Source organism: Silurus aristotelis (assembly GCF_946808225.1).
Source record: "Silurus aristotelis genome assembly, chromosome: 20".
Taxonomy (NCBI): domain Eukaryota; kingdom Metazoa; phylum Chordata; class Actinopteri; order Siluriformes; family Siluridae; genus Silurus; species Silurus aristotelis.
In genome coordinates this window covers 1,789,747-1,814,236 of record NC_139593.1, presented here as the reverse complement: position 1 = coordinate 1,814,236, position 24,490 = coordinate 1,789,747, and the positions used below count along the sequence as shown (strand labels likewise).

The following is a 24,490-nucleotide window of genomic DNA, read 5'->3' as shown; positions in this document are numbered from 1 at the left end:
CAGTCATCCTGTCCTGTCCTTTCTTTTCTCCAGACCTGATCGATCCTGGTGCATTTCTGGATAGAGTTCTCATCACTTGTTGACCCCTTGCTGCTGCTGAAGATGTTCCCATATAGACATCTTAGAAAAATCTACTAAAAAACTATATCAGTATTGTGACCATGTAGTACAGTTACAGAAGGAACTGATTAATAATGAAATCGTCTGGTGTTGAGGATGAGGATGGATTTCAATCTGGTTTCTTTCAAGGATTCTTTCTCATAGAGTCCCAGACTTTTTTCTCTCCACCTTCATATGTCCAGAATCAAAGTATGCACTGATTTCAGAGTCGCTTTGAGTTGCGTTAGTTTTAGTTTCATTTTGTGGATATCAGCAGTCAAACATTCTTTCATTTTGCTGTATACATGAAATCGAGAACTCCGAGATGATTAACCTCCTGGTGCTGTTCTTTAACCTGCGTTATGACTCTCAGATACCGACTACAGCAAGATCCTGTCAAATAAATACATTTATTATGTAATGGATGGAAGGAGGGATGTTTCCAACCGGTGAGTTAAATAGAAAAAAGAAAGAATGAATAGAGAAGTGGAATGTGTTCAAAATCAGAATATAGGTTAAGTGTTTATTGACTGGACACACAGACGTCCAGATGTTCAGAGTCAGCACATCTGGATTTGTGTATGTACAGTATCTCTCTCTCTCTCTCTCTCTCTCTCTCTCTCTCTCTCTCTCTATATATATATATATATATATATATAATGTGTTTCTGTTTGTATATATATTTCTCTCATTCCTCAGTGAGTGAAAATGATGTCGAGCTGCTGTTCCTTCACCTGGTGATCATTTGCTTAGTTTGGATCTGGAAAAAGAGATCAGGGACCTGCACCAGAAGCTCTCGACATGTTTGTGGTACTGTACCATGAGCATTTTGTCTACTTCCTTCCTGTTCCTTCCTGTATTTCTGTGTGTATCGTCACTGCACCTCTGACCTACAACCGTGTAGCACAAGTTATTGCACCATAAAACATAAGGATTTTTACAGCGTTTGTTTGTTTCTTATCCGTCCACTGTTATCAGCTTGGGAAACAGCAGAATGTCTTTTAACTATAACTTCCTAAAACGGCTCAGAAAGTTTGCGGGTTCTCATTTGGAATCTGACTAACAGCAAGTTGTGGAATCGGACCGAATGTTAAGGAACGTTAGGAATTTTGTAACTAAAAATTTTTTTTCAAACGCGTTATCGTATTAACATGACATAATGTCTAGATGAATTCATTAAGGTACCATAGGGGCTGCGGTGGTGCATCTGAAATTCGCTGGTTTTCGGAACTCGCGGGGGTTGCGCTCTAAGACCCTTACGAGTTCTGGATATTTACTGATAATGATTCATTTATTCGAGATCCACTTTTCTGTGTTACTTTAAATGTTCTCTATTATGATTATTGTTATTTTAGACCCAGCTCCAGCCCAGTCTCCTGCTGCTCCCCCTGCTGGAATCCGTGTTGTCGTAAACGCTGAAAATGGGAGTAACGTTTACGTTCCTGCGCTCTTAAACAACACCTTCTCCGATCATGTTCTCCTCAACAGTACAGCCAGCACTGCTTCCACTCGTATGGACTTTTTTTTTTTTATGTATATTCATTTGCTCTCACACTAATTGGAGAATGTTTGACCAGAGTTCTGCATCTGTTGTCATTGCACAGCAATAAAAGACCCAGTTTTTAGTTTACTTTCAGCTCAGATCAGATCACAGGCCGAGAGAGTGATAGTGTTAAAGTGCAAACTGGACAGTTTTATCTGGATAGTTAGAAAGTTAGCTAGAAATGCAGAGAAGATAAATGCAATAATGATGGTGAAAATGTAAAATGTTGCCTTGTAGTTTGATGCTTTTCACTATTGTGTTGAATCATATGATCATGTATTGGTACATGAGTGTGTAGCGCGACCTTTCCACAGTGGTTGATGTTTAACAACGCTAGAGGAGAAACTTTGAGCCTTCTGTCATTCTGTTCTTCATTTCAATATTTTTTTTGTGTCTCCAGAAGCTTTGCGACCTGATTGGGAAAAGAAAAATTTGGGAAAAAGTGAGATATTTTTTTTTAATTTAGACATATTTTAAGTGAACTAAGTTGTATTTTAAAATATCAACACACAAATCCACATCTTCATGTCCTTTGACATCATCTTGCTGAAGCTCCTTCTGTTCTTTTGTGCCACACAGACATGTCTGCAGATGATCTACAGGGATTTCTGGTGAATCACAAAGCCGGCATGAAGAAGAAAATCGAGTGCATTTTTGAAGGCAAAAAGAATGCGGATACTAAAACACTTCTGAAGAAGGTCTTCACGCAGCTGTACATCACCGAAGGAGAATTCAAAGAAGTCAACAAAGAACACGAGATTCTGAAAATGGACAAAGCTTTTAGTGTTCAAAAATCTCAGGAAAAACAAATCAACTGCAATGAGATTTTTATTGAAGATAATCGAGTTGTGCTCACCAAAGGAATCGCAGGAATCGGAAAAACTGTATCTGTGCAGAAGTTTATACTCGATTGGGCTGAAGGAAATGCTAACAAGAACATAGACTGCATTTTCCTCCTTCCTTTCCGAGAGATTAATTTGATTAAAGATGAAGAATACAGTCTTCATGAATTACTGCAGGATTTCTACCCTGATCTTGAAAAACTCAGTGATACAGATTTATACAAACTCCAGCTTGTTTTTGTTTTTGATGGACTTGATGAAAGTCGTCTTTCCCTGGAGTTCAGCACCAGTATGGTGAGAAAGGTGACAAAAAAAGCTCCTGTGAATGCTCTCATCACAAACCTGATTGAAGGAAAGCTGCTTCCTTCTGCTCTGATCTGGATCACCTCACGACCAGCAGCAGCCAATCAGATCCCTTCAGAGCATGTGAGCTTGTTTACAGAAGTGCGAGGATTCACCGATAAGCAAAAGGAGGCGTATTTTAAAAAGAGAATAACTAATGAGAATGAAGCCAATCAGATCATCTCACAGATTAAGAAATCTCGGAGCCTCTACATCATGTGTCACATCCCCATCTTCTGCTGGATCACTGCTACGGTGCTTCAAGCAATGCTGGTTCAAAAGAATGGTGAAGAAATTCCTGCTACACTGACTGAAATGTACATCCACTTCCTGCTTATACAGATGAACACCAAAAACCAGAAGTATGACGACAAGGTGGAGCGAGATGTGAAGAAACTGCTGAAGATGAACAAAGGAACGATCCTAAAACTGGCCAAGCTGGCGTTTAAACAGCTGATAAATGGGAACATCATGTTCTATGAAGAAGACCTGATAGAGTGTGGTATTGAGGTCAGTGTTGATTCAGAGTGCTCAGGGATGTGTGCTGAGATCTTCAAGAAAGAATCGGTGCTTTATGAGAGGAAGATTTACTGCTTCATTCATTTGAGCATTCAGGAGTTTCTTGCTGCACTCCATGTTTTTAATTCCTACCTGAACAAAAACCTGGATGAGTTAAAGTTTTTCTTCAGTGAAGACCCTCATATAGACACCCAACTGGATGTTCTTCTGAAGAAGGCAGTTGATAAAGCCAAGGAGACTGAGAATGGTCATTTAGATCTCTTTCTTCGATTCTTGTTGGGAATTTCACTTGAGAGCAATCAGAAACTCCTGCAAGGAATTCTTACAGAGACACAGATCAACAAGAAGAGCATTAACAAAGTGATCCAGTACATCAGGCAAATGCAGAACAATTATGTTGATTTGCCCCCTGGGACATCCATCAATCACTTCTTCTGTCTGATGGAACTGAAAGACGAATCCCTGTACAAGCAAATCAAGAAATATCTGTGTACAGACAATTTACCAGACAGAGAATTAACCTCCTCAAACTGCTCAACTCTCGCCTACCTGATGTTGATGTCTGGGGATGTTTTTGAGGAACTCCACCCCAAACAATTCAACCCATCCAATTCATCCTACAGGAGACTCATCCCTGCTATGAGGTGCTTCAGAAAAGCTTGGTGAGAGAAATTTCTTAATCATTTCTCTTTTACTTCCTGGTTTTTTAAATTGTCACGGTGGTCTAGAATGTACCATCACTCAATATCCATTGATCCTCTTACAGTTACATGAATGCTTTCAAATGGCAATTGAAAGTTTGTGTGGTGTTTTGTCAGGCTTGCCGGTTGTGAGCTCACTGAAGAGTGCTGGGAGACCGTGGCTTCTGCTCTCGAGGCGGAAAACTCTGCTCTGAGAGCACTGGACTTGAGTGATAATTACAGAATTGACAAGGGAGCAAAGTTGCTTTCTGATGGACTGAAGAGTCCACATTGTAAACTGGAGATACTGAGGTGAGAAATGTGTGTTGGATTAAATATGGAATACAACATTGTTACACTGTAAATACATTCAGGACGAGTATCACATGACAAGCACTACATAAGTTTTAGTAAAAATAAGGTCTGATTACAGCTCCACAGATTCATGGTATTTAAACCCTTGGACACCCATGTATTGCTCAAGTGAGGGCACCTTGTGGCACATTGGGGTTTCAGACCAACATGTCCATCTCCATCACATGGCATTGGTCCTAAAAATACCCAGGTTACCTGCAATGTTTTAGACATACAAAAGGGTTGAGAGAGCAGTGGTGGTAGGTGAGACCAGGTAGATCAGGGAAAAGGGAAAGGGCAATATAAGGAGAGGGCTTACCAGTGCGCAGATGCCATCAGATGGTCCTTAGCCCTGCACTGGAGCTATTCTTCCATCGCTCCCCATTCAGCACCATGAGGTTTACAATTTTCCCTCTACTTTATTACACTGCTAGCATCCACGCCCTCACAGTTATCTTGAAGGATTTGGGTAAACACTAATATATGGCGAATCTCAATAAGACTGCTAGCGCCAACACAGCAGAAGGAAGTTCTGGATGGACAGCCACCTCAATAAGTCATCAATATTCTGTGGGCAGGCTACTAATTGCTTCGAAGTACTGCATTCTTTGCTGGTGGTTAAGTTGCGTGTCTCTGCTGGGGTTACTGTTTGGCAGTTTGTACTGTCAGCATCTGCACAGCTTAAACCTGGAAGTACATGCTGCGCAGTCAGCAATCAGGTCGGGGGCATTACCTGGAAAATACCCAAATCTTGACTGCCAGTTAGGAAAAGCTGTTAAGGGGCACAGCTGACCTGTTGAAGAATAGACGACTTTCCATTTTCCAGTTAAGGCACTTTGGCGGGTTTATGAAGAGACGTTGTCGAGCCATGGCCTGGGCTACCGCTTACAGTAGCTGTAGTAGGTGGACTGCCTGCTATGAGTTTGTCCAACCCCACTTTTCTACATCATGCTCCAATACATTGGGGAATGTTTACGGAGTATATTGAATTGGCTGTCGAGGCTGCTACTTTACTACTGGACCAGGTTCTATATCACCTGCCAGGCCCCAGCCTCAGTAGCATTTCCTGGTAGCACAATTCTAGGAAATCCTGGTGTGGAGTCTGGTGGATGCTGATGAGCATTTGTTCAAACTTTGCAAGTGGCAAGGACACCATGACAGCAAATCTTCCCCAGAACTGGGTTTGGACACAAGTGCTGAAACCTAGAGGAGATGAGACAGGTTATAAACAGTTAAAAAATAGTTTTCTAAAACTAGTAGTTTTATAATTACTTTTGCTGGCTTAGTGTTTCTCTCACATGGTTTCATGCTCTGTAACACTTTCCCTTCACCTCATTGAGTTTATATAATTGAGAAATTTTTTTTTCGTACTATCAATATTTATAAAATTGTTAATGATAATGACCCACCCTTATGAATTTGACTATACGTTTATGCTAACTTTATTCACTGTCTTAAGGTTGGCAAGATGCCATTTCTCCCAAAGCAGCTGTGCTGAACTCACTTCAGCCCTCCTCTCAATTTCATCTTCTCTGACTGAACTGGACCTGAGCAACAATGACCTCCGGGACACAGCAGTAGAGCTGCTTTTTGCTAAACAGGAAAATGTCTTTGATAAACTACAAGTTCTGAGGCAAGTGTTGATAAATAACTGCAAAATTAGTTTAATTATTAGACGTACTGAAAGATGCATCCAATTGGCACATTATGTACATGCAGTGGTGGGCCGTGCATTTGGTACCTGGGTCTTCAGTGAGGACGTACCCGACTTAATCCACCTCTTAATACACCACTATCACATCGCAATTATAGAAACCATCAATACAATACAAAAACACAATATAACAACACGTGGCATTACAGAGAGCGAGGCATTTCACATATGGAGGGTGAATATCATTTTACTAAAGCAACAAACCCAGTTAAACTCCAAACCTCTACACTACAACCACAACTGTGCACCTACAACATCTGGAGCAGTTTATAATTAATATTTGTCTAATAACATGACAAAAAAATAAAGATGTGAATAAAATACAACCTAATCACCAGAGATGCAGACTCATAATGTGCAGCGCCCCCCAGAGGCTGTAATCCAGTGGTACTGCTCGTATTCACTGGTCTGGAAGTGAAGAACAAACCCTTTCTCGGGCTAGTGTGCTAACTGCCCTGTGAGGCGAATATGGAGTCTGATTAATTAAAGAAACAGACCCGTTGGTAATATTCTCTATGGTAAAAAGGCCAGCAGCACTGACTTTAAAGGCTCTGAGCAGATTAGATTGACATGGCAGCACAAAGAGGCTGAAATCTGATTGGTCAAAAAAATCTGACATCCACACTCACGTACTGGAAGCAGTGCAGCCGAGAGAAACGCATGTTCTGCATCCAGTCAAATGTTGCTGTTTTGAATGCTAATAAATATGATCTGTAAATAACATAATAAATGAAGTGAAATTCCTTCTTTTAAAAAAAATGAGTAGCATTTGGCAGATTCCTTTATCCTATTTATACAACTAAGCAGCTGAGGGTTAAGGGATTTGCTCGATGGCCCAACATTAAAAGTCTGGAGATGCTCATATATAAACTATTATATTAGAAATCCAATATTTTAACACTTAGCTAGCTTTTATTTGAATTTTTTTATAAAAACCACTGGATCTGGCGACAACTCAAACAATGGTCAAAAAAATCCAGGAGTTCAGGAGAAAACGTTATAAAAATAAAAACATACAAAAACTCATTTCCCCTATGATTCGCTCCCACGTTTACCCTGAGATGTTGCGTCATCATATTGCTGGAATCTTTTGATGAACCTATGTATTGTAGATGATAATATATTTGAAGTCTTTGAAATTTTATGTTAAGGAACATTCATTTTAAAATGTTCCACAATTTGTAGAAGCTTTTCAGATTTCTGAAGCTCCACCCATCTTTACTTCTGAGTGACTCTAAGATACATTATTTATACCCAATCATCTTACTGGCCTGCTGTAATTACCCTCACCAGTTACTGAATGTTCTTCCAGCTCTTCCTTGTTAGTATCACTTACTTTTCCAGACTTTGTTGCCTCTGTCCCAACATTTTCGAGACATGTATTTTAAATATATTATTATATTTAAAATATATTGTGTTTTCTATGTTCTACTGTAAATAAAATATGGGTTAATGAGATTTGCATCTATCTATCTATCTATCTATCTATCTATCTATCTATCTATCTATCTATCTATCTATCTATCTATCTATCTATCTATCTATCTATCTATCTATCTATCTATCTATCTATCTATCTATAATCTTATTTATACAACTGAGGGTTAAGGGATTTGCTCGATGGCCCAACATTAAGAGTCTGGAGATGCTCATATATAAACTATTTTTATTTGAATTTTTTTATGAAAACCACTGGATCTGGCGACAACTCAAACAATGGTCAAAAAAAATTCAGGAGTTCAGGAGAAAACGTTATAAAAATAAAAACATACAAAAACTCATTTCCCCTATGATTCGCTCCCACGTTTTCCCTGAGATGTTGCGTCATCATGGTTTGACGCTCATCGTTGAAGTTACGCTGCTGGGGAAGTGTCTGTGTGTTGACCCTGTTGGCTTTCCATACTTCATAACTTCTTGCTTTAGATCATGTCGGCTGTTTTAGAGGAAGTGAGTTTTTTCGATTTGAAACATTAAAGTGATTAATGCTCCTGGACTGCACTCTGATACTGATACAGCATGCAGGATGGGTTTTTAATGTTTTTGGTTTTGTAAAATGATCTTATTATTGCATGCAAGTGATTCGGATGTTTCCAAACGGTGAGTAAAAAAAAACAAACGGAAAGAAAGAAAAAGTTGCAGTGATAAAACAGAACTGCGAGTAAAAACAGAAGAAAATGCAATCGGTCAGTTTTTACAGACACACAACACACACAATACGTATATATGTGTGTGTGTGTGTGTGTGTTGTACTTGTGTACACACTCAACCTGTAAAAGATTATGAAACACACCATGGGCTCCAAAAGTCTAAAAGCTCTAATGAAAATACACAAGTTTGCATTTTTTTTTTTCCAGTTTTTGCACATCGTTTTTGATTCAAATCGACATGAATGAGAATAAAAATATTAGTAGAAAATACATGAATTTTAGAATATTTTTAGTAGGTGGCATTTCCTGTGTTAGACAACATCTGTAAGCGTTCTCTCTGAGCATGCGAGTTCTTGAGAGGAAACAGAATTGCGTGAAAACCTGATGTAAAAAGACGCATTAGAGATAAGAGAGAGTTTTGAGGAAGTGAACTGGCAGCCTGTGGTATTGTGAACAAAGTCAAAGAAATCCATCAATGAGCACCAGATTAAGAACACTATCCTGACTATGAAGCATGGTGGTGGAAGTATTCTGTTAATATCATGTGTTCCCATTGTTTGTATCTATATATCCGAAATATACGCATAAACACACATTTGTGTACTTATGAATGTCCACATGTTTTATTTTTACCTTTGATTTCCTCACTGAGTGAAGATAAATCGTAGTGTGGATTTGGGAAAAGAGAGAACTGACTTGAGCCATGAACACTCAGGAGAACACTGGTAACAAGAAGATTTGATCTTATTTCTGTGTTTAATGCTGTATTTGTGGCCATGCAGTTACTGTACCGCTGACCTACAGAGGACTTTCTGTATCTTTATCACATGTATCATTATGGTTATGATTATGATGATGATTTTCCACACAGCTCCAACCCTGCCTCCTCCTGGACTCTCTGTTTGTGTGACTGCTAAGGAGCATGTTAATGTTTATGCTCCTGTGCTTGTTAACACCACAATCACTGATGGTGCTACATTCAGCAGCACAGCCGGCACTGCTTATGCTCGTATGTAATTATTTATACAATTACTATTTATTAATATATTATATATACGCACACACTATATTTCAAAAAGTATTGGGTCACCTGCTCATAACTACGGTATGTGATTTTTGAGCATCGCATTCCACATTTAGTCTCAATCTGCTCTTATAATTCCCTCCACTCTTCTGGGAAGATGTCCCACTAGATTTTGGAGTGTGCTTATTGATAGTTGTGTTCATCAGCCACAAGGGTGTTATGAGAGGGAGGTACTGATGTAGGTGAGGAGACCTGGGGTGCAGTCAGTGTTCACATTCATCCCAAAGGTGTTCAGTAGGGATGAGATCAGAGCTCTATAGCAGGAGATCTTCCTCTCCAAAGCATGTAAACCAGATCTTCAAAAGAGCTCACTTTGTGCACAGGTCCAAGTTCAAGTGAATGCAAAATATTATAGCGCCATCTAAAGACGTCCTGTACGATTGAGTGCCTCCAGTTTTGAGGTAACAGTAACCACATATAGCAGAAAAAATCAGGTGACCCAATACTTTTAAAAAATTAAGTGTGTGTGTGTGTGTGTGTGTGTGTGTGTGTGTATATATATATATATATATATATATATATATATATATATATATATATATATATATATATATATATATACAGTAATCCCCCGCTTTACTGTGGTTTGAATCTGGCGCCCCGGTTTATTGCGGAATTGCATTTGCCACATATCTAATTAGTTTGGCTGATTTTCCCCGTCTCTTATAGATCATAGTTTTTATGGAGTTTTATGTTGAATAATGACATTTATAAATAAAATAGAATTATTAATTATAAAACGAAGTAAAATGTTAATACATAAAATAGCATTTTTGGGGTGTTTATCGCAGGCGGTTTTGGAAAGTAAACACCGCGAAAAAAGGGGGATTACTGTATATATTTATATGGAATTAATTTTTTTTATATATTTATAAAATGTCTATGGTTTTCCTCTCATGGTTATTGTCTAATTGTTTTGTGACTTTTGTGTCAGTGGTTACCAATTTAACAAAAAATAAACCAGTTCTTCTTTTACTTTCACTTTTAATGTGAGATGTGATATTGAACTGTAGAAGTGTAGAAGTGATTGCACTTGTGTTAAAGAGCAAGCAAAATAAAAGAATACAACCCTGACTCCAAGTTTTGACAGGGTGTTTCGGTCTCACCCCTTGCTCACAGAGATCTCCTCAGATTGTTGGAATCTTTTGATGAACTTATGTATTGTAGATGATAATATACAGTGAGGAAAATAAGTATTTGAACACCCTGCTATTTTGCAAGTTCTCCCACTTAGAAATCATGGAGGGGTCTGAAATTGTCATCGTAGGTGCATGTCCACTGTGAGAGACATAATCTAAAAAAAAAATCCAGAAATCACAATATATGATTTTTAAACTATTTATTTGTATGATACAGCTGCAAATAAGTATTTAAACACCTGTCTATCAGCTAGAATTCTGACCCTCAAAGACCTGTTAGTCTGCCTTTAAAATGTCCACCTCCACTACATTTATTATCCTAAATTAGATGCACCTGTTTGAGGTCATTAGCTGCATAAAGACACCTGTCCACCCCATACAATCAGTAAGAATCCAACTACTAACATGGCCAAGACTAAAGAGCTGTGCAAAGACACTAGAGACAAAATTGTACACCTCCACAAGGCTGGAAAGGGCTACGGGGAAATTGCCAAGCAGCTTGGTGAAAAAAGGTCCACTGTTGGAGCAATCATTAGAAAATGGAAGAAGCTAAACATGTCTGTCAATCTCCCTCGGACTGGGGCTCCATGCAAGATCTCACCTCGTGGGGTCTCAATGATCCTAAGGAAGGTGAGAAATCAGCCCAGAACTACACGGGAGGAGCTGGTCAATGACCTGAAAAGAGCTGGGACCACCGTTTCCAAGGTTACTGTTGGTAATACACTAAGATGTCATGGTTTGAAATCATGCATGGCACGGAAGGTTCCCCTGCTTAAACCAGCACATGTCCAGGCACGTCTTAAGTTTGACAATTAACATTTGGATGATCCAGAGGAGTCATGGGAGAAAGTCATCTGGTCAGATGAGACCAAAATAGAACTTTTGGGTCATAATTCCACTAAACGTGTTTGGAGGAAGAAGAATGATGAGTACCATCCCAAGAACACCATCCCTACTGTGAAGCATGGGGGTGGTAGCATCATGTTTTGGGGGTGTTTTTCTGCACATGGGACAGGGCGACTGCACTGTATTAGGGAGAGGATGACCGGGGCCATGTATTGCGAGATTTTGGGGAACAACCTCCTTCCCTCAGTTAGAGCATTGAAGATGGGTCGAGGCTGGGTCTTCCAACGTGACAATGACCCGAAGCACTCAAACAGGATAACCAAAGAGTGGCTCTGTAAGAAGCATATCAAGGTTCTGGCATGGCCCAGCCAGTCTCCAGACCTAAACCCAATAGAGAATCTTTGGAGGGAGCTCAAACTCCATGTTTCTCAGCGACAGGCCAGAAACCTGACTGATCTAGAGAAGATCTGTGTGGAGGAGTGGGCCAAAATCCCTCCTGCAGTGTGTGCAAACCTGGTGAAAAACTACAGGAAACGTTTGACCTCTGTAATTGCAAACAAAGGCTTCTGTACCAAATATTAACATTGACTTTCTCAGGTGTTCAAATACTTATTTGCAGCTGCATCATACAAATAAATAGTTAAAAAATCATGCAATGTGATTTCTGGATATTTTTTTTTTTTTAGATTATGTCTCTCACAGTGGACATGCACCTACGATGACAATTTCAGACCCCTCCATGATTTCTAAGTGGGAGAACTTGCAAAATAGCAGGGTGTTCAAATACTGATTTTCCTCACTGTATTTGAAGTCTTTGAAATTTTATGTTAAGAAACATTTATTTTAACATAATTATATCAAATCTCATAAACCCACATTTTGAAGAAGGTATAGGCTAATTTTGGAAATTGATAGCTGCAACACATTTCAAAAACGTTTTACAGGGCGTTTCGGTCTCGCCCCTTGCTCACAGAGATCTCCTCATATTGCTGGAATCTTTTGATGAACCTATGTATTGTAGATGATAATATATTTCAAGTCTTTGAAATTTTATGTTAAGGAACATTCATTTTAAAATGTTCCACAATTTGTAGAAGCTTTTCAGATTTCTGAAGCTCCACCCATCTTTACTTCTGAGTGACTCTAAGATACATTATTTATACCCAATCATCTTACTGGCCTGCTGTAATTACCCTCACCAGTTACTGAATGTTCTTCCAGCTCTTCCTTGTTAGTATCACTTACTTTTCCAGACTTTTGTTGCCTCTGTCCCAACATTTTCGAGACGTGTTGCTGCCATATTATTATATTTAAAATATTTTGTGTTTTCTATGTTCTACTGTAAATAAAATATGGGTTAATGAGATTTGCATCTATCTATCTATCTATCTATCTATCTATCTATCTATCTATCTATCTATCTATCTATCTATCTATCTATCTATCTATCTAGTGAAAATCTAGAAACATACATTTCTATTAAAATGACATTAATTAACTAAGACAAAAGGTCTTAAAATTGGTCCAAAACTTTAGAAATTAAAGTTCCTATTAACATACTGTCATTTAAAGAATATTCTTTGATCAGTTAATCTTTTTGTTTCTGTGTGTTTGTGTGTTTGTGTGTGTGTGTGTGTGTGTGTGTGTGTGTGTGTGTGTGTGTGTGTGTCCGGTGTTCTGCAGAAGCTCCCCGAACAGCAACTGAAAAGGAAAATTTGGGTAAATAAGTAACTTTACTCTCTTACTCATGCACATTTTTTTGCTGAGGGTCCACTATTGTTTAATGTTTTTAACTTGTTTAGAAGCGAGAGACCAAAAGCAAGAATTATGTTTTAAACTCCATTAAATACTATTGTTACAATGATTATATTGTCTAATCTTATAGTCAACACAGATGAAGGTGAGAATTCAGGAAGGAACACAATAAACATATCTAACTAAATACATCTAATAACAAATACAGTGGGCCAATAATGTATTTATTCAGCCACCAATTGTGCAGGTTCTCCCACTTAAAAAGATGAGAGAGGCCTGTAATTTTCATCATAGATACACTTCAACTATGAGAGACAAAATGAGAAAAGAAATCCAGAAAATCACATTGTCTGATATTTTAAAGAATTTATTTGCAAAGTATGGTGGACATAGGTATTTGGTCACCTAAAAATAAAAAGCAATTTTTACAGACCTGTAACGTCTTCTTTAAGAGGCTCCTCTGTACTCCACTTGTTATCTATATTAATAGCACCTGTTTGAACTCGTTATCAGTATTAAAGACACCTTTCCACAACCTCAAACAGTCAGACTACAAACTCCACTATGGCCAAGACCAAAGAGCTGTCAAAGGACACCAGTAACAAAACTGTAGACCTGCACCAGGCTGGAACACTGAATCTGCAGTAGGTAAGCAGCTTGGTGTGAAGAAATTAACTGTGGGAGCAATTATTAGAAAATGGAGCACATACAAGACCACTGATAATCTCCCTCGATCTGGAGCTCGACGCAAGATCTCACCCCCGTGGGGTCAAAATGATCACAAGAACGGTGAGCAAAAATCCCAGAACCACACGGGACACAGTGAATGACCTGCAGAGAGCTGGGACCAAAGTAACAAAGGCTACCATCAGTAACACACTACGCCGCCAGGGACTCAAATCCTGCAGTGCCAGACGTGTCCCCCTGCTTAAGCCAGTACATGTCCGGGCCTGTCTGAAGTTTGCTAGAGAGCATTTTGATGATCCAGAAGAGGATTGGTAGAATGTCATATAGACATATAAAATCAAAATAGAACTTTTTGGTAAAAACTCAACTTGTGTTTGGAGGAGAAAGAAAAGAGTTGCAGGCAAAGAACACCGTGCCTACTGTAAAGCATGGGGGTGGAAACATCATGATTTGGGGCTGTTTTTCTGCTAAGGGACCAGGACGACTGATCCGTGTAAAAGAAAGAATGAATGGGGCCATGTATCGTGAGATTTTGAGTGAAAACCTCCTTCCATCAGCAAGGGCATTGAAGAACAAACGTGGCTGGGGCTTTCAGCGTGACAATGATCCCAAACACACCGCCCGGGCAACCAAGAAGTGGCTTCATAAGAAGCATTTCAAGGTCCTGGAGTGGCCTAGACAGTCTCCAGATCTCAACCCCATAGAAAATCTTTGGAGGGAGTTGAAAATCTGTGTTGCCCAGCGACAGCCCAAAAACATCACTGCTCTAGAGGAGATCTGCATGGAGGAATGGGCCAAACTACCAGAAACAGTGTGTAAAAACCTTGTGGAGACTCACAGAAAACGTTTGATCTCTGCCATTGCCAACAAACAGAATATAACAAAGTATTGAGATGAACTTTTGTTATTGACAAAATACTTATTTTCCACCATAATTTATAAAATAAATTCTTTAAAAATCAGACAATGTGATTTTCTGGATTCTTTTTTTTCTCAGTTTGTCTCTCAGAGTTGAAGTGTACCGATTAAGAAAATTACAGGCCTCTCTCATCTTTTTAAGTGGGAGAACCTGCACAATTGGTGGTTGACTAAATACTTTTTCGCCCCGCTGTTACTAAACAGAAGCTTCACAAGGGACCAAAGAACATGATCATACATATAAAAAACAAGAAACCAAAAACAAACGATGAGATCAGTACTTGGGAGGCTGCACTATTGAACTGTGCAGTAATTCTGCACAGAATTGTACTTGGCAGGCCGTGTTGTGTAGCTTATGTAGTGACAGGAGTTGGGAAGATATGCTGTTGGCCTCTAAATGGAGCTCTGCTTAAGATCACATTCTCTTCATCTCCAGCCTTTCTCTTCTCATAGCAGCAGTTAAAGCTAAGAAGGACCTTCAGACTGTGGAAGTTCTTCCCCCAAAATAATTTCTAGGTTGAGCTTTAAGTTGCAAAATCCAAACGCCTTTAATAACATGCCGATAAATTTAGCTAGATTGCCAAAGTCTTCAGTTCGAATGATGACCTGGAGCTTTGCCCACCACAGTGTTATTACTTGTGTTTACAAAATTCATAATATCTCTGTAATGACAGAGGGTAGAGCATATACTTCGTGAGGAAAGGGCACACTGGGGTATAAATATATATTTATAATATGTATAAAAATATAGTATATTAAAGGGGTAAACTCAAAACAGTCGGGGCAATGAAGAAATCTGATAGCCATAGATACGTTTAATGTTCTAAGCTGCTTTTCTTTTTTTGCTTCATATCGTTTTGTCTAAAGATGTTCTTAAGAGATTTCTGGTGAATCACAAAGCCGACATGAAGAAGAAAATCGAGTGCATTTTTGAAGGCAAAAATGACGCAAGAAATAAAACACTTCTGAAGAAGGTCTACACGCAGCTGTACATCACCGAAGGAGAATTCAAAGACGTCAACAAAGAACACGAGATTCTGAAAATGGACAAAGCTTTTAGTGTTCAAAAATCTCAGGAAAAACAAATCAACTGCAATGAGATTTTTAATGAAGATAATCGAGTTGTGCTCACCAAAGGAATCGCAGGAATCGGAAAAACTGTATCTGTGCAGAAGTTTATACTCGATTGGGCTGAAGGAAATGCTAACAAGAACATAGACTGCATTTTCCTCCTTCCTTTCCGAGAGATTAATTTGATTAAAGATGAAGAATACAGTCTTCATGAATTACTGCAGGATTTCTACCCTGATCTTGAAAAACTCAGTGATACAGATTTATACAAACTCCAGCTTGTTTTTGTTTTTGATGGACTTGATGAAAGTCGTCTTTCCCTGGAGTTCAGCACCAGTATGGTGAGAAAGGTGACAAAAAAAGCTCCTGTGAATGCTCTCATCACAAACCTGATTGAAGGAAAGCTGCTTCCTTCTGCTCTGATCTGGATCACCTCACGACCAGCAGCAGCCAATCAGATCCCTTCAGAGCATGTGAGCTTGTTTACAGAAGTGCGAGGATTCACCGATAAGCAAAAGGAGGCGTATTTTAAAAAGAGAATCACAAATGGGAATGAAGCCAATCAGATCATCTCACAGATTAAGAAATCTCGGAGCCTCTACATCATGTGCCACATCCCTATCTTCTGCTGGATCACTGCTACGGTGCTTCAAGCAATGCTGGTTCAAAAGAATGGTGAAGAAATTCCTGCTACACTGACTGAAATGTACATCCACTTCCTGCTTATACAGATGAACACCAAAAACCAGAAGTATGACGACAAGGTGGTGCGAGATGTGAAGAAACTGCTGAAGATGAACAAAGGAATGATCCTGGAATTGGCCATGCTGGCGTTTAAACAGCTGATAAATGGGAACATCATGTTCTATGAAGAAGACCTGATAGAGTGTGGTATTGAGGTCAGTGTTGATTCAGAGTGCTCAGGGATGTGTGCTGAGATCTTCAAGATAGAATCAGTGCTTCATGAGAGGAAGATTTACTGCTTCATTCATTTGAGCATTCAGGAGTTTCTTGCTGCACTCCATGTTTTCAATTCCTACCTGAACAAAAACATGGATGAGTTAAAGTTTTTCTTCAGTGAAGACCCTCATATAGACACCCAACTGGATGTTCTTCTGAAGAAGGCAGTTGATAAAGCCAAGGAGACTGAGAATGGTCATTTAGATCTCTTTCTTCGATTCTTGTTGGGAATTTCACTTGAGAGCAATCAGAAACTCCTGCAAGGAATTCTTACAGAGACACAGATCAACAAGAAGAGCATTGACAAAGTGATCCAGTACATCAGGCTAATGCAGAACAAGTCTCCTGATTTGCCCCCTGAGACATCCATCAATCACTTCTTCTGTCTGATGGAACTAAAAGACGAATCCCTGTACAAGCAAATCAAGAAATATCTTTGTACAGACAATTTACCAGACAGAGAATTATCCTCCTCAAACTGCTCTACTCTGGCCTACTTGATGTTGATGTCTGGGGATGTTTTCGAGGAACTCCACCCCAAACAATTCAACCGATCCAATTCAGCCAACAGGAGACTCATCCCTGCTTTGAGGTGCTTCAGAAAAGCTTGGTGAGAGAAATTTCTTTATTATTTCTCTTTTTCTCCCTGGTTTTTATACTTGATATGGTGGTTTCTACTGATGGTATCATCACTCACTGTTCATTGAGCCCTTTGAAAGTTTGTGTGGTGTTTTGTCAGGCTTGCTGGTTGTGAGCTCACTGAAGAGTGCTGGGAGACCGTGGCTTCAGCTCTCGATGCAGAAAACTCTGCTTTGAGAGCACTGGACCTGAGTGATAATTACAGAATTGACAAGGGAGCAAAGTTGCTTTCTGATGGTCTGAAGAGTCCACATTGTAAACTGGAGATACTGAGGTGAGAAATGTGTGTTACAGCACAGGTTACAGCATCCAAACCTTCCAGTTCACCCAAACACTTTATAACCACGATCCCTCCAGATCTGCTACTTCACCTAAGAAAGGCCTGTTCTCAGAAGGCTTAACTTAAAACAAATATGTTTCAACCTAAATTATTTTGGTTGTCAATTTTTTGTCAATAATTATATTATTTATAATCTTGGGGCATTAGTAAAGCGAAAACTAGCTTTCACTATTAAAGGTACCAACAAATAGCCTGCACCTTTTGATTGAAGTAGGTGTTTATAAATATCACTATGTAAATATTAGGAGAATCTACTTGTTCCAAGCTCAGCTGACCTCTGGTGTATCTTACAGTACATGTGACTGGTGGCATTGCTGTACCTCTTCTCTCAATATTTTTTAAAGAACAAACAAAACACATGATTCAGTAATATATTGTAGGAACACAACTATACTATTATAACCATTTGCCAAAATCATTAGTGTATACATTCTGTCCTAATATATAGAGGTAGACTTTTATATAGAGGTGGATTTTCCCGATATCGATAGCTAGGTTGGATGGTACTCACCGATAACCGATTGTTTTTACAAAAAAAAAGAATAGCCTTTATTTGTCACATATAGATTAAAGCACAGTGAAATGATCTCTTCGCATTTCCTAGCTTGCTTGGAAAATGGGGTCAGAGCGCAGGGTCAGCCATGAGACTGTGCCCCTGAAACACACAGTCTTAACCCACAGCCTTAACCACTGAGCTGCTACTCCCAAACACTATGTAAAATAGTTCTGAACTGTATTACCAAAATAAAAATAATCTAAAAAATATTATTGAGAAAATATGGAGAAAAACAAAAGACATACATTCAAACTAAAACAGAAAGTAACACTCCAAATAAATAAAAACAGATACCTCGAACACTTTAAACAAACAGCATGTGGTGTCAGTGATTCACATCCAGAGTCCGCTCTAGTGCTGTATAATGCAACCCGGAAAAACTATTGGTACGATATTGCTATTGGCAGAATCTCACTTGTATAAAATAAGTGCACTACAGTCATGTAACACAAGCAATGAGTCGATGATCAGAGGCCAGTAGCAAGTCATTTACCACTTTAACCAGCTATGTCTTTGTGCTATGATTAGATGTAAATCCTGACTGAACATTGTATTCCTATGAAGGTGTGAGCATAACTGCTGTTATGACCAGTACTTTCAAAACTAATACTTGCAAATGAATCAAATTACTATTTTATACCTGAACTATTTTATACCTGATGGCAAAGAACCACACATTTGAACTATCCTCTTATTAACTATAACCTGATTCACTGTCTTAAGGTTGGCAAAGTGCCATTTCTCTCAAAGCAGCTGTGCTGAACTCACGTCAGCCCTCCTCTCAATTTCATCTTCTCTGACTGAACTGGACCTGAGCTTCAACGACCTTCAGGACACAGCAGTAGAGCTGCTTTTTGCTGGACAGGAAAATGTCTTCAGTAAATTAGAAATTCTGAGGCAAGTGTTGATTAATAACTTCATAAATAATTTAATTATTAGACGTACTGAAAGATGCATCCACACTGCACATTATGTATAAGTTTAAGATGATCTTTTTTTACATAATTTAATTAACATCAATTTAACATCTGTCATTTTTGGTTGTGTTTTAAATCCAGGCTGAGCTGGTGTAACCTCACAGAGAAGAGCTGCTCATTCCTCTCCTCCATTCTCTACACCTTAAGAGAGTTGGACCTGAGTAACAATGATCTGTGGGATTCAGGAGTGAAGCACATTTCTGAAGGACTCAGCAATAAACAGTGCAAACTGCAGACACTGGGGTTAGTTTTCAAGCGATAATCTAAATCTAATCCATGCTGGTCAGAAGGTTGCTGTTAATTCCTTCTTTTTTTTTTAGATTGTCTGGTTGTTTGGTGACAGAAGAAGGTTTTTCTTTTCTGGCTTCGGCTCTGAGTTCAAACTCATCAGTCCTGAAAGATCTTGATCTGAGCTACAATAATCCAGGAGATGGAGGAGAACAGCTGCTCTCTGATTTACAGAATAATCCAAACTGCAAACTGGAGACACTCAAGTAAGATTTTACTCCAGTTCTTGAGTACATTGTTGTTCTTCCCCCATTATCATTGTCATGCTAGAACAGGTTTTGGCCTTTTGGAAATTGTACAATTGCTACAGCAGACTATGAGAACAATCTGAAGCTATACGTTTTGCCATTTACTACAAATTATTACATTCAGTGGTGGATGAAGGACACAGAGCATGTTTTTGAGTTAAATTAGAGACACTCAGTGAAATGTTACTCCAGTTAAAGTGTCCCTTTAAACTTTCACTTGAGTAAAAGTACAAAAGTTTTTTTATTTATTATAACTATAATGTTCCTATTATCATTTTTATCACAAGCCTCTTTACTTAATCACCTCAGTTTATGTGAAAAGACTCGAATGTGACTCTCAGCACACTGATCTATTAATAGAATGATATTAATGACTCAAATACTGATTGATTTCTATTAAAATGATCATGAACCCAAAACCTTCTTTATAACTACTTCAAAAAAACGTGTAAATGAGGTCACATGTCTGGTGGTGAGTTCGAGTCTGGAGTTTCATCATTTATTCCTCTCTAAATGTTCTGCTTGATGTTGAACTGATGCTGAACTGTATGTTGGTGATCAGTAGATACACCAAGCACCAATCAGAACACGAGTAAAACAGAGCGTGCGCTCGATCCTGATTGGTGACTCGCTGCGTGTTTCACCAGTAGTGTTTTTATCCTCATAAATAAAAAGAGACGACTGATTTTTACTAAATGTAGTTGAGTAAAAAGTCAAATATTTGAGTTTGAAATGTAGAATGTAGTTAAGTTACAGTAGAAATCACAGATAATTATAATACAGATTCAGTGCTGTTTTTCAAATAAATGTAAATGAACATAGTCATGATGCAACAATAAAATTCTGCTTCCTTTCTGTAGGATGGAACCAAAAAGTAAAAAATTTATCAAAGCGGGAATCAAAAAGTGTAAGTTTCTCTGCCAGTTTCTTTTCATCTCTCATTGTCTTTCATGTTCCATCTCTGGTTCACCCTTACTTTTATAACCAGTCCAGCTGTAATCAGTCAAAAACTCTAAATCATTTGGAAATAACAAAAATCATTGGAGAATGTTTGCAGGTGGGTGAGACCTTTTACAATGTTCCACCCGTTTCATACTTAACGGGCGAAGTTGTAAATATTAGGACAGTCTACATGTTCCAAGCTCAGGCTCTGGTGTATCTTATGTGTGACTGGTGGCATTGCAGTGCTTCTTCTCTCAATCTTCCTAAAAGAACAACCAAAACACAGAACATGTGACTCAGTAATATTGGGACACCACTGCAATATTATAACCATTTGCTATAATCATTAATGTAGATATTCTGTCCTACTATATAGAGGTCATTTAAACAGTACTAAACCATCCAAAAATATGCTGAATGATAAATATGAATATATCAAATCAAGGAATGATATCAAGGCATATCAAATAAACAGCACATGATGTCAGTGATTCACCTCTAGAGGTCGCTCTTGTGCTGTATGACGTATCGGTATGGATTAGGGCTGAAACGATTCCTCGAGTAAATGTTAGATGTTTGTGAGAAATAAACTCAGAATTGCGAAAAATTTGGGATCATTTCAAACTAAAACATAAAGAAAACACCATTTATTAAACATACCAGTTTATTTAATTAACTTTTTTTTTTTAAGCAATCTGAAATTTTATATTTAATACATTTGTAATTACATTTTGAATGAAAATTCCAATTAAATGCTCAAATGGGTTTAGTTTTCACAGATATTCTTGGTCGAAACTTTAGCAATAATATGTGAATTTTTCAAAAAAGGAAACAAGTCACTTATTAATTTTAAGAGGCCTGTTACTAAAATCCTCCATTACTAAAATAATTGCTAGCAACAGCCCTAGTATGGATTTTTTTCTGATATTACAATCGACTATCGGTGCCAATTAATAGGTCGACTTCTACTAATATATTGCTGATCAAGTTATTGCTAATGTTGGCTTGTGCTTATTTCTAAAACTTAAATATTGAAGATATTTTCTGCTCCTGCAGATGCCTGTGAGCTCACGTTCAACTCAGACACGGCCCACAAACAACTGCATCTGTCGAACAGGAAGGTCTCATACATCCACCAAAACCAGGAATACCCAGATCACCCAGACAGATTTCAGAGTTATCGACATGTTCTGTGTAACGAGGCTCTGAGCCAGCGTTGTTACTGGGAGGTCTGTACTGAAGGAGAATCACTAGAAATTGCCATCACGTATCCTGATATACAGAGGAATGCAGAAGATCTACCAGTGTGGGATGCTCACATGAAGTTCGGGTTAAACCCGGTCTCCTGGGCACTCTGTATTTTATTCAAAAATCACGTGTTTGCCAGGCACAATTCAGAGGACACCAAAATATTCATGAAGGAGTCACGTCAGATAGGTGTGTATCTGGACTGGCCTGCTGGAAGACTGTCCTTTTACTTCATCTCAGCAGATACACACACACTTACACACATACACACGTTCATCACGGAGTTTAAGAAGCCAGTGTATCCAGGGTTCAGTCTGGAAGAGGGCTCTGTGACTTTGTGTCAGCTGGATTAAATAGAAAAATATAAAGGATAATAAAATGATAAAGGCAATGCAACAGATGTTATAGCAGTGTAGCATTCTGGGTTCCTGTCAATCTGGTGTGCAGGAAAACATGAACAGCATGCACATAATACGGGAACAGATGATATTCCTCCAATCGCCAACAGTCTAGATCCTGTGATCCATTTCCCAAAGCCTGTTACTGAAGATCTTTTAAAACAATGACGCAAGAATAACAAACATACAAGCGTGTGGTGTGTAGATCACAAATTTGTCGAGTCAGATGGTATCTAGTAAATATATACATTTATTGCTCCATTTGTTTGATTCTATAAATACTTTTTTTGTATTTATTAAATGTTTTTAAACAATACTATCACTGTGTGTGTTCTCTAATCAGCCAATCGTGTGCCATCAGAGCAAACATCGGAATGAGGGAAAATGCCAGACAGGCTGGTTTGAGAATTATTATAACTGCTGTGGTGAAGGTGGGTGAGACCTTTAAACCCCCCCCCCCCCCCCCCCCCTTCATACTTAACGGTTGAAGTTGAAAAAAACACTGTAGCTGAGCGAGGTGTAAATATTAGGACAGTCTACATGTTCCAAGCTCAGGCTCTGGTGTATCTTATGTGTGACTGGTGGCATTGCAGTGCTTCTTCTCTCAATCTTCCTGAAAGAACAACCAAAACACAGAATATGTGACTCAGTAATATTGGGACACCACTGCAATATTATAACCATTTGCTTTAATCATTATTGTAAATATTCTATCCTACTATATAGAGGTCATATAAACAGTACTGAACCATCCAAAAATATGCTGAATGATGAATATGAATATATCAAATCAAGGTATGATATCAAGGCATATCAAATAAACAGCACGTGGTGTCAGTGATTCACCTCTAGAGGCCGCTCTTGTGCTGTATGACATATCGGTATGGATTAGGGCTGAAACGATTCTTTGAGTAACTCGAGTAATTCCAATAAAAAAAAATCATCAAGGCAGATATTTTTGCCTCGAAGCTTCTTTTAGCCCAATTAACTACACACTGAGCATTGTGTTTCCCCACGGATTATTATTACTGATGCACGACTGTATCGCTATGGTCAGGTAAACCCAGAAGACGCTACAGAATGAAAAATGGAGGAACATGGAAGTAAAAAAAGAGGGGGTGAGGAGAAGATTCATATGAAAGCCCCTTTCCATTTCATTTTTCGGCCAGCATCACCCCTCTGTAGTGCCAGAAAGGTTTACACATTGAAAATGAAATCTCTCCATGAACAGCATGAATCCATGGACCCAACCTGTTTTGGGTCAACAGTCCAGCCTGGTGGGGGTGTTGTAATGGTGTGGGGCATGTCTTCTCTGCACACTTTACCAATTAACCTTTGCATATCCCTTGTGTTGTCTTAAGGGTCAAAAATGACCTGTGACTACTTTAAAAAATCTACATGTTTTTTCATCTTGATAAATTTTGCTAAAATGATCCTAACATTAGGAAAAAATTTATATATTCATATTTTTATTAAGGCGTTACACAGCAAGGCTACAAATATTGTCTTCGGGGCCACTTTTGACCTGCCAGCTATGAAACCATTTACAAATCGGAAAAACTACAGACACACACACACACACACACACACACACACACACACACACACACACACACACACACACACACACACACACACACACAATAAGAAACTAAGATTGGGTGCTACTGATTGATCTCTCTATCATCTTGCCCTCCATGACTCCACACAAGACTCAAGCTCAGACAAAATAAACAGAATTTCAGTCAAAACAAACATTTCTTGTAGGCATTATTTACTAATGCTTATATAAAAGTGCTGTGGTTTGCAGTTTCCTAGTTTTTATTTTGCTCGTTTCAGTGCCCAGCAAGTTGCAGATTTGATTACTTCAGGTGGCCCAATTTCCTCTTATAATTTCCTCCACTCTCCTTGGAGGATGTTCCACCAGATTTTGGAGTGTGCTTGTGGAGATTTTTGCTCATTCAGACACAAGGGTATTAGTAAAATCGGGTACTGAGGTAGGTGAGGTAAGGAGGTTCCTGGGGTGCAGTTAGCTTTCACATTCATCCCAAAGGTCTTCAGTAGGGTTTAGATCAAAGCTTTATAGCAGGAGATCTTCCACTCCAAACCATGCAGAGCAGATCTTCATTTAGTATGGTTTGTGCACTGGGGCAC

The 24,490-nt window shown here is 38.7% G+C and overlaps 1 protein-coding gene across 1 annotated transcript; it reads left to right on the top strand.

The window, feature by feature from the left end:
- The first annotated feature begins 324 nt into the window (after positions 1 to 324).
- Positions 325 to 22,653, top strand: LOC310715618 (uncharacterized protein). The gene is made up of 16 exons (XM_083522131.1): positions 325 to 548; positions 799 to 909; positions 1,455 to 1,610; positions 2,043 to 2,084; positions 2,222 to 4,007; positions 4,164 to 4,337; positions 5,839 to 6,012; positions 9,023 to 9,249; positions 12,993 to 13,028; positions 15,537 to 17,310; positions 17,440 to 17,613; positions 18,959 to 19,132; positions 19,294 to 19,455; positions 19,533 to 19,706; positions 20,609 to 20,655; positions 21,747 to 22,653. The coding sequence occupies exons 1-16, from the start codon at positions 524 to 526 to the stop codon at positions 22,289 to 22,291; spliced, it is 5,781 nt and encodes a 1,926-aa protein (XP_083378257.1). The 5' UTR covers positions 325 to 523; the 3' UTR covers positions 22,292 to 22,653.
- The last annotated feature ends 1,837 nt before the right edge of the window (positions 22,654 to 24,490 follow it).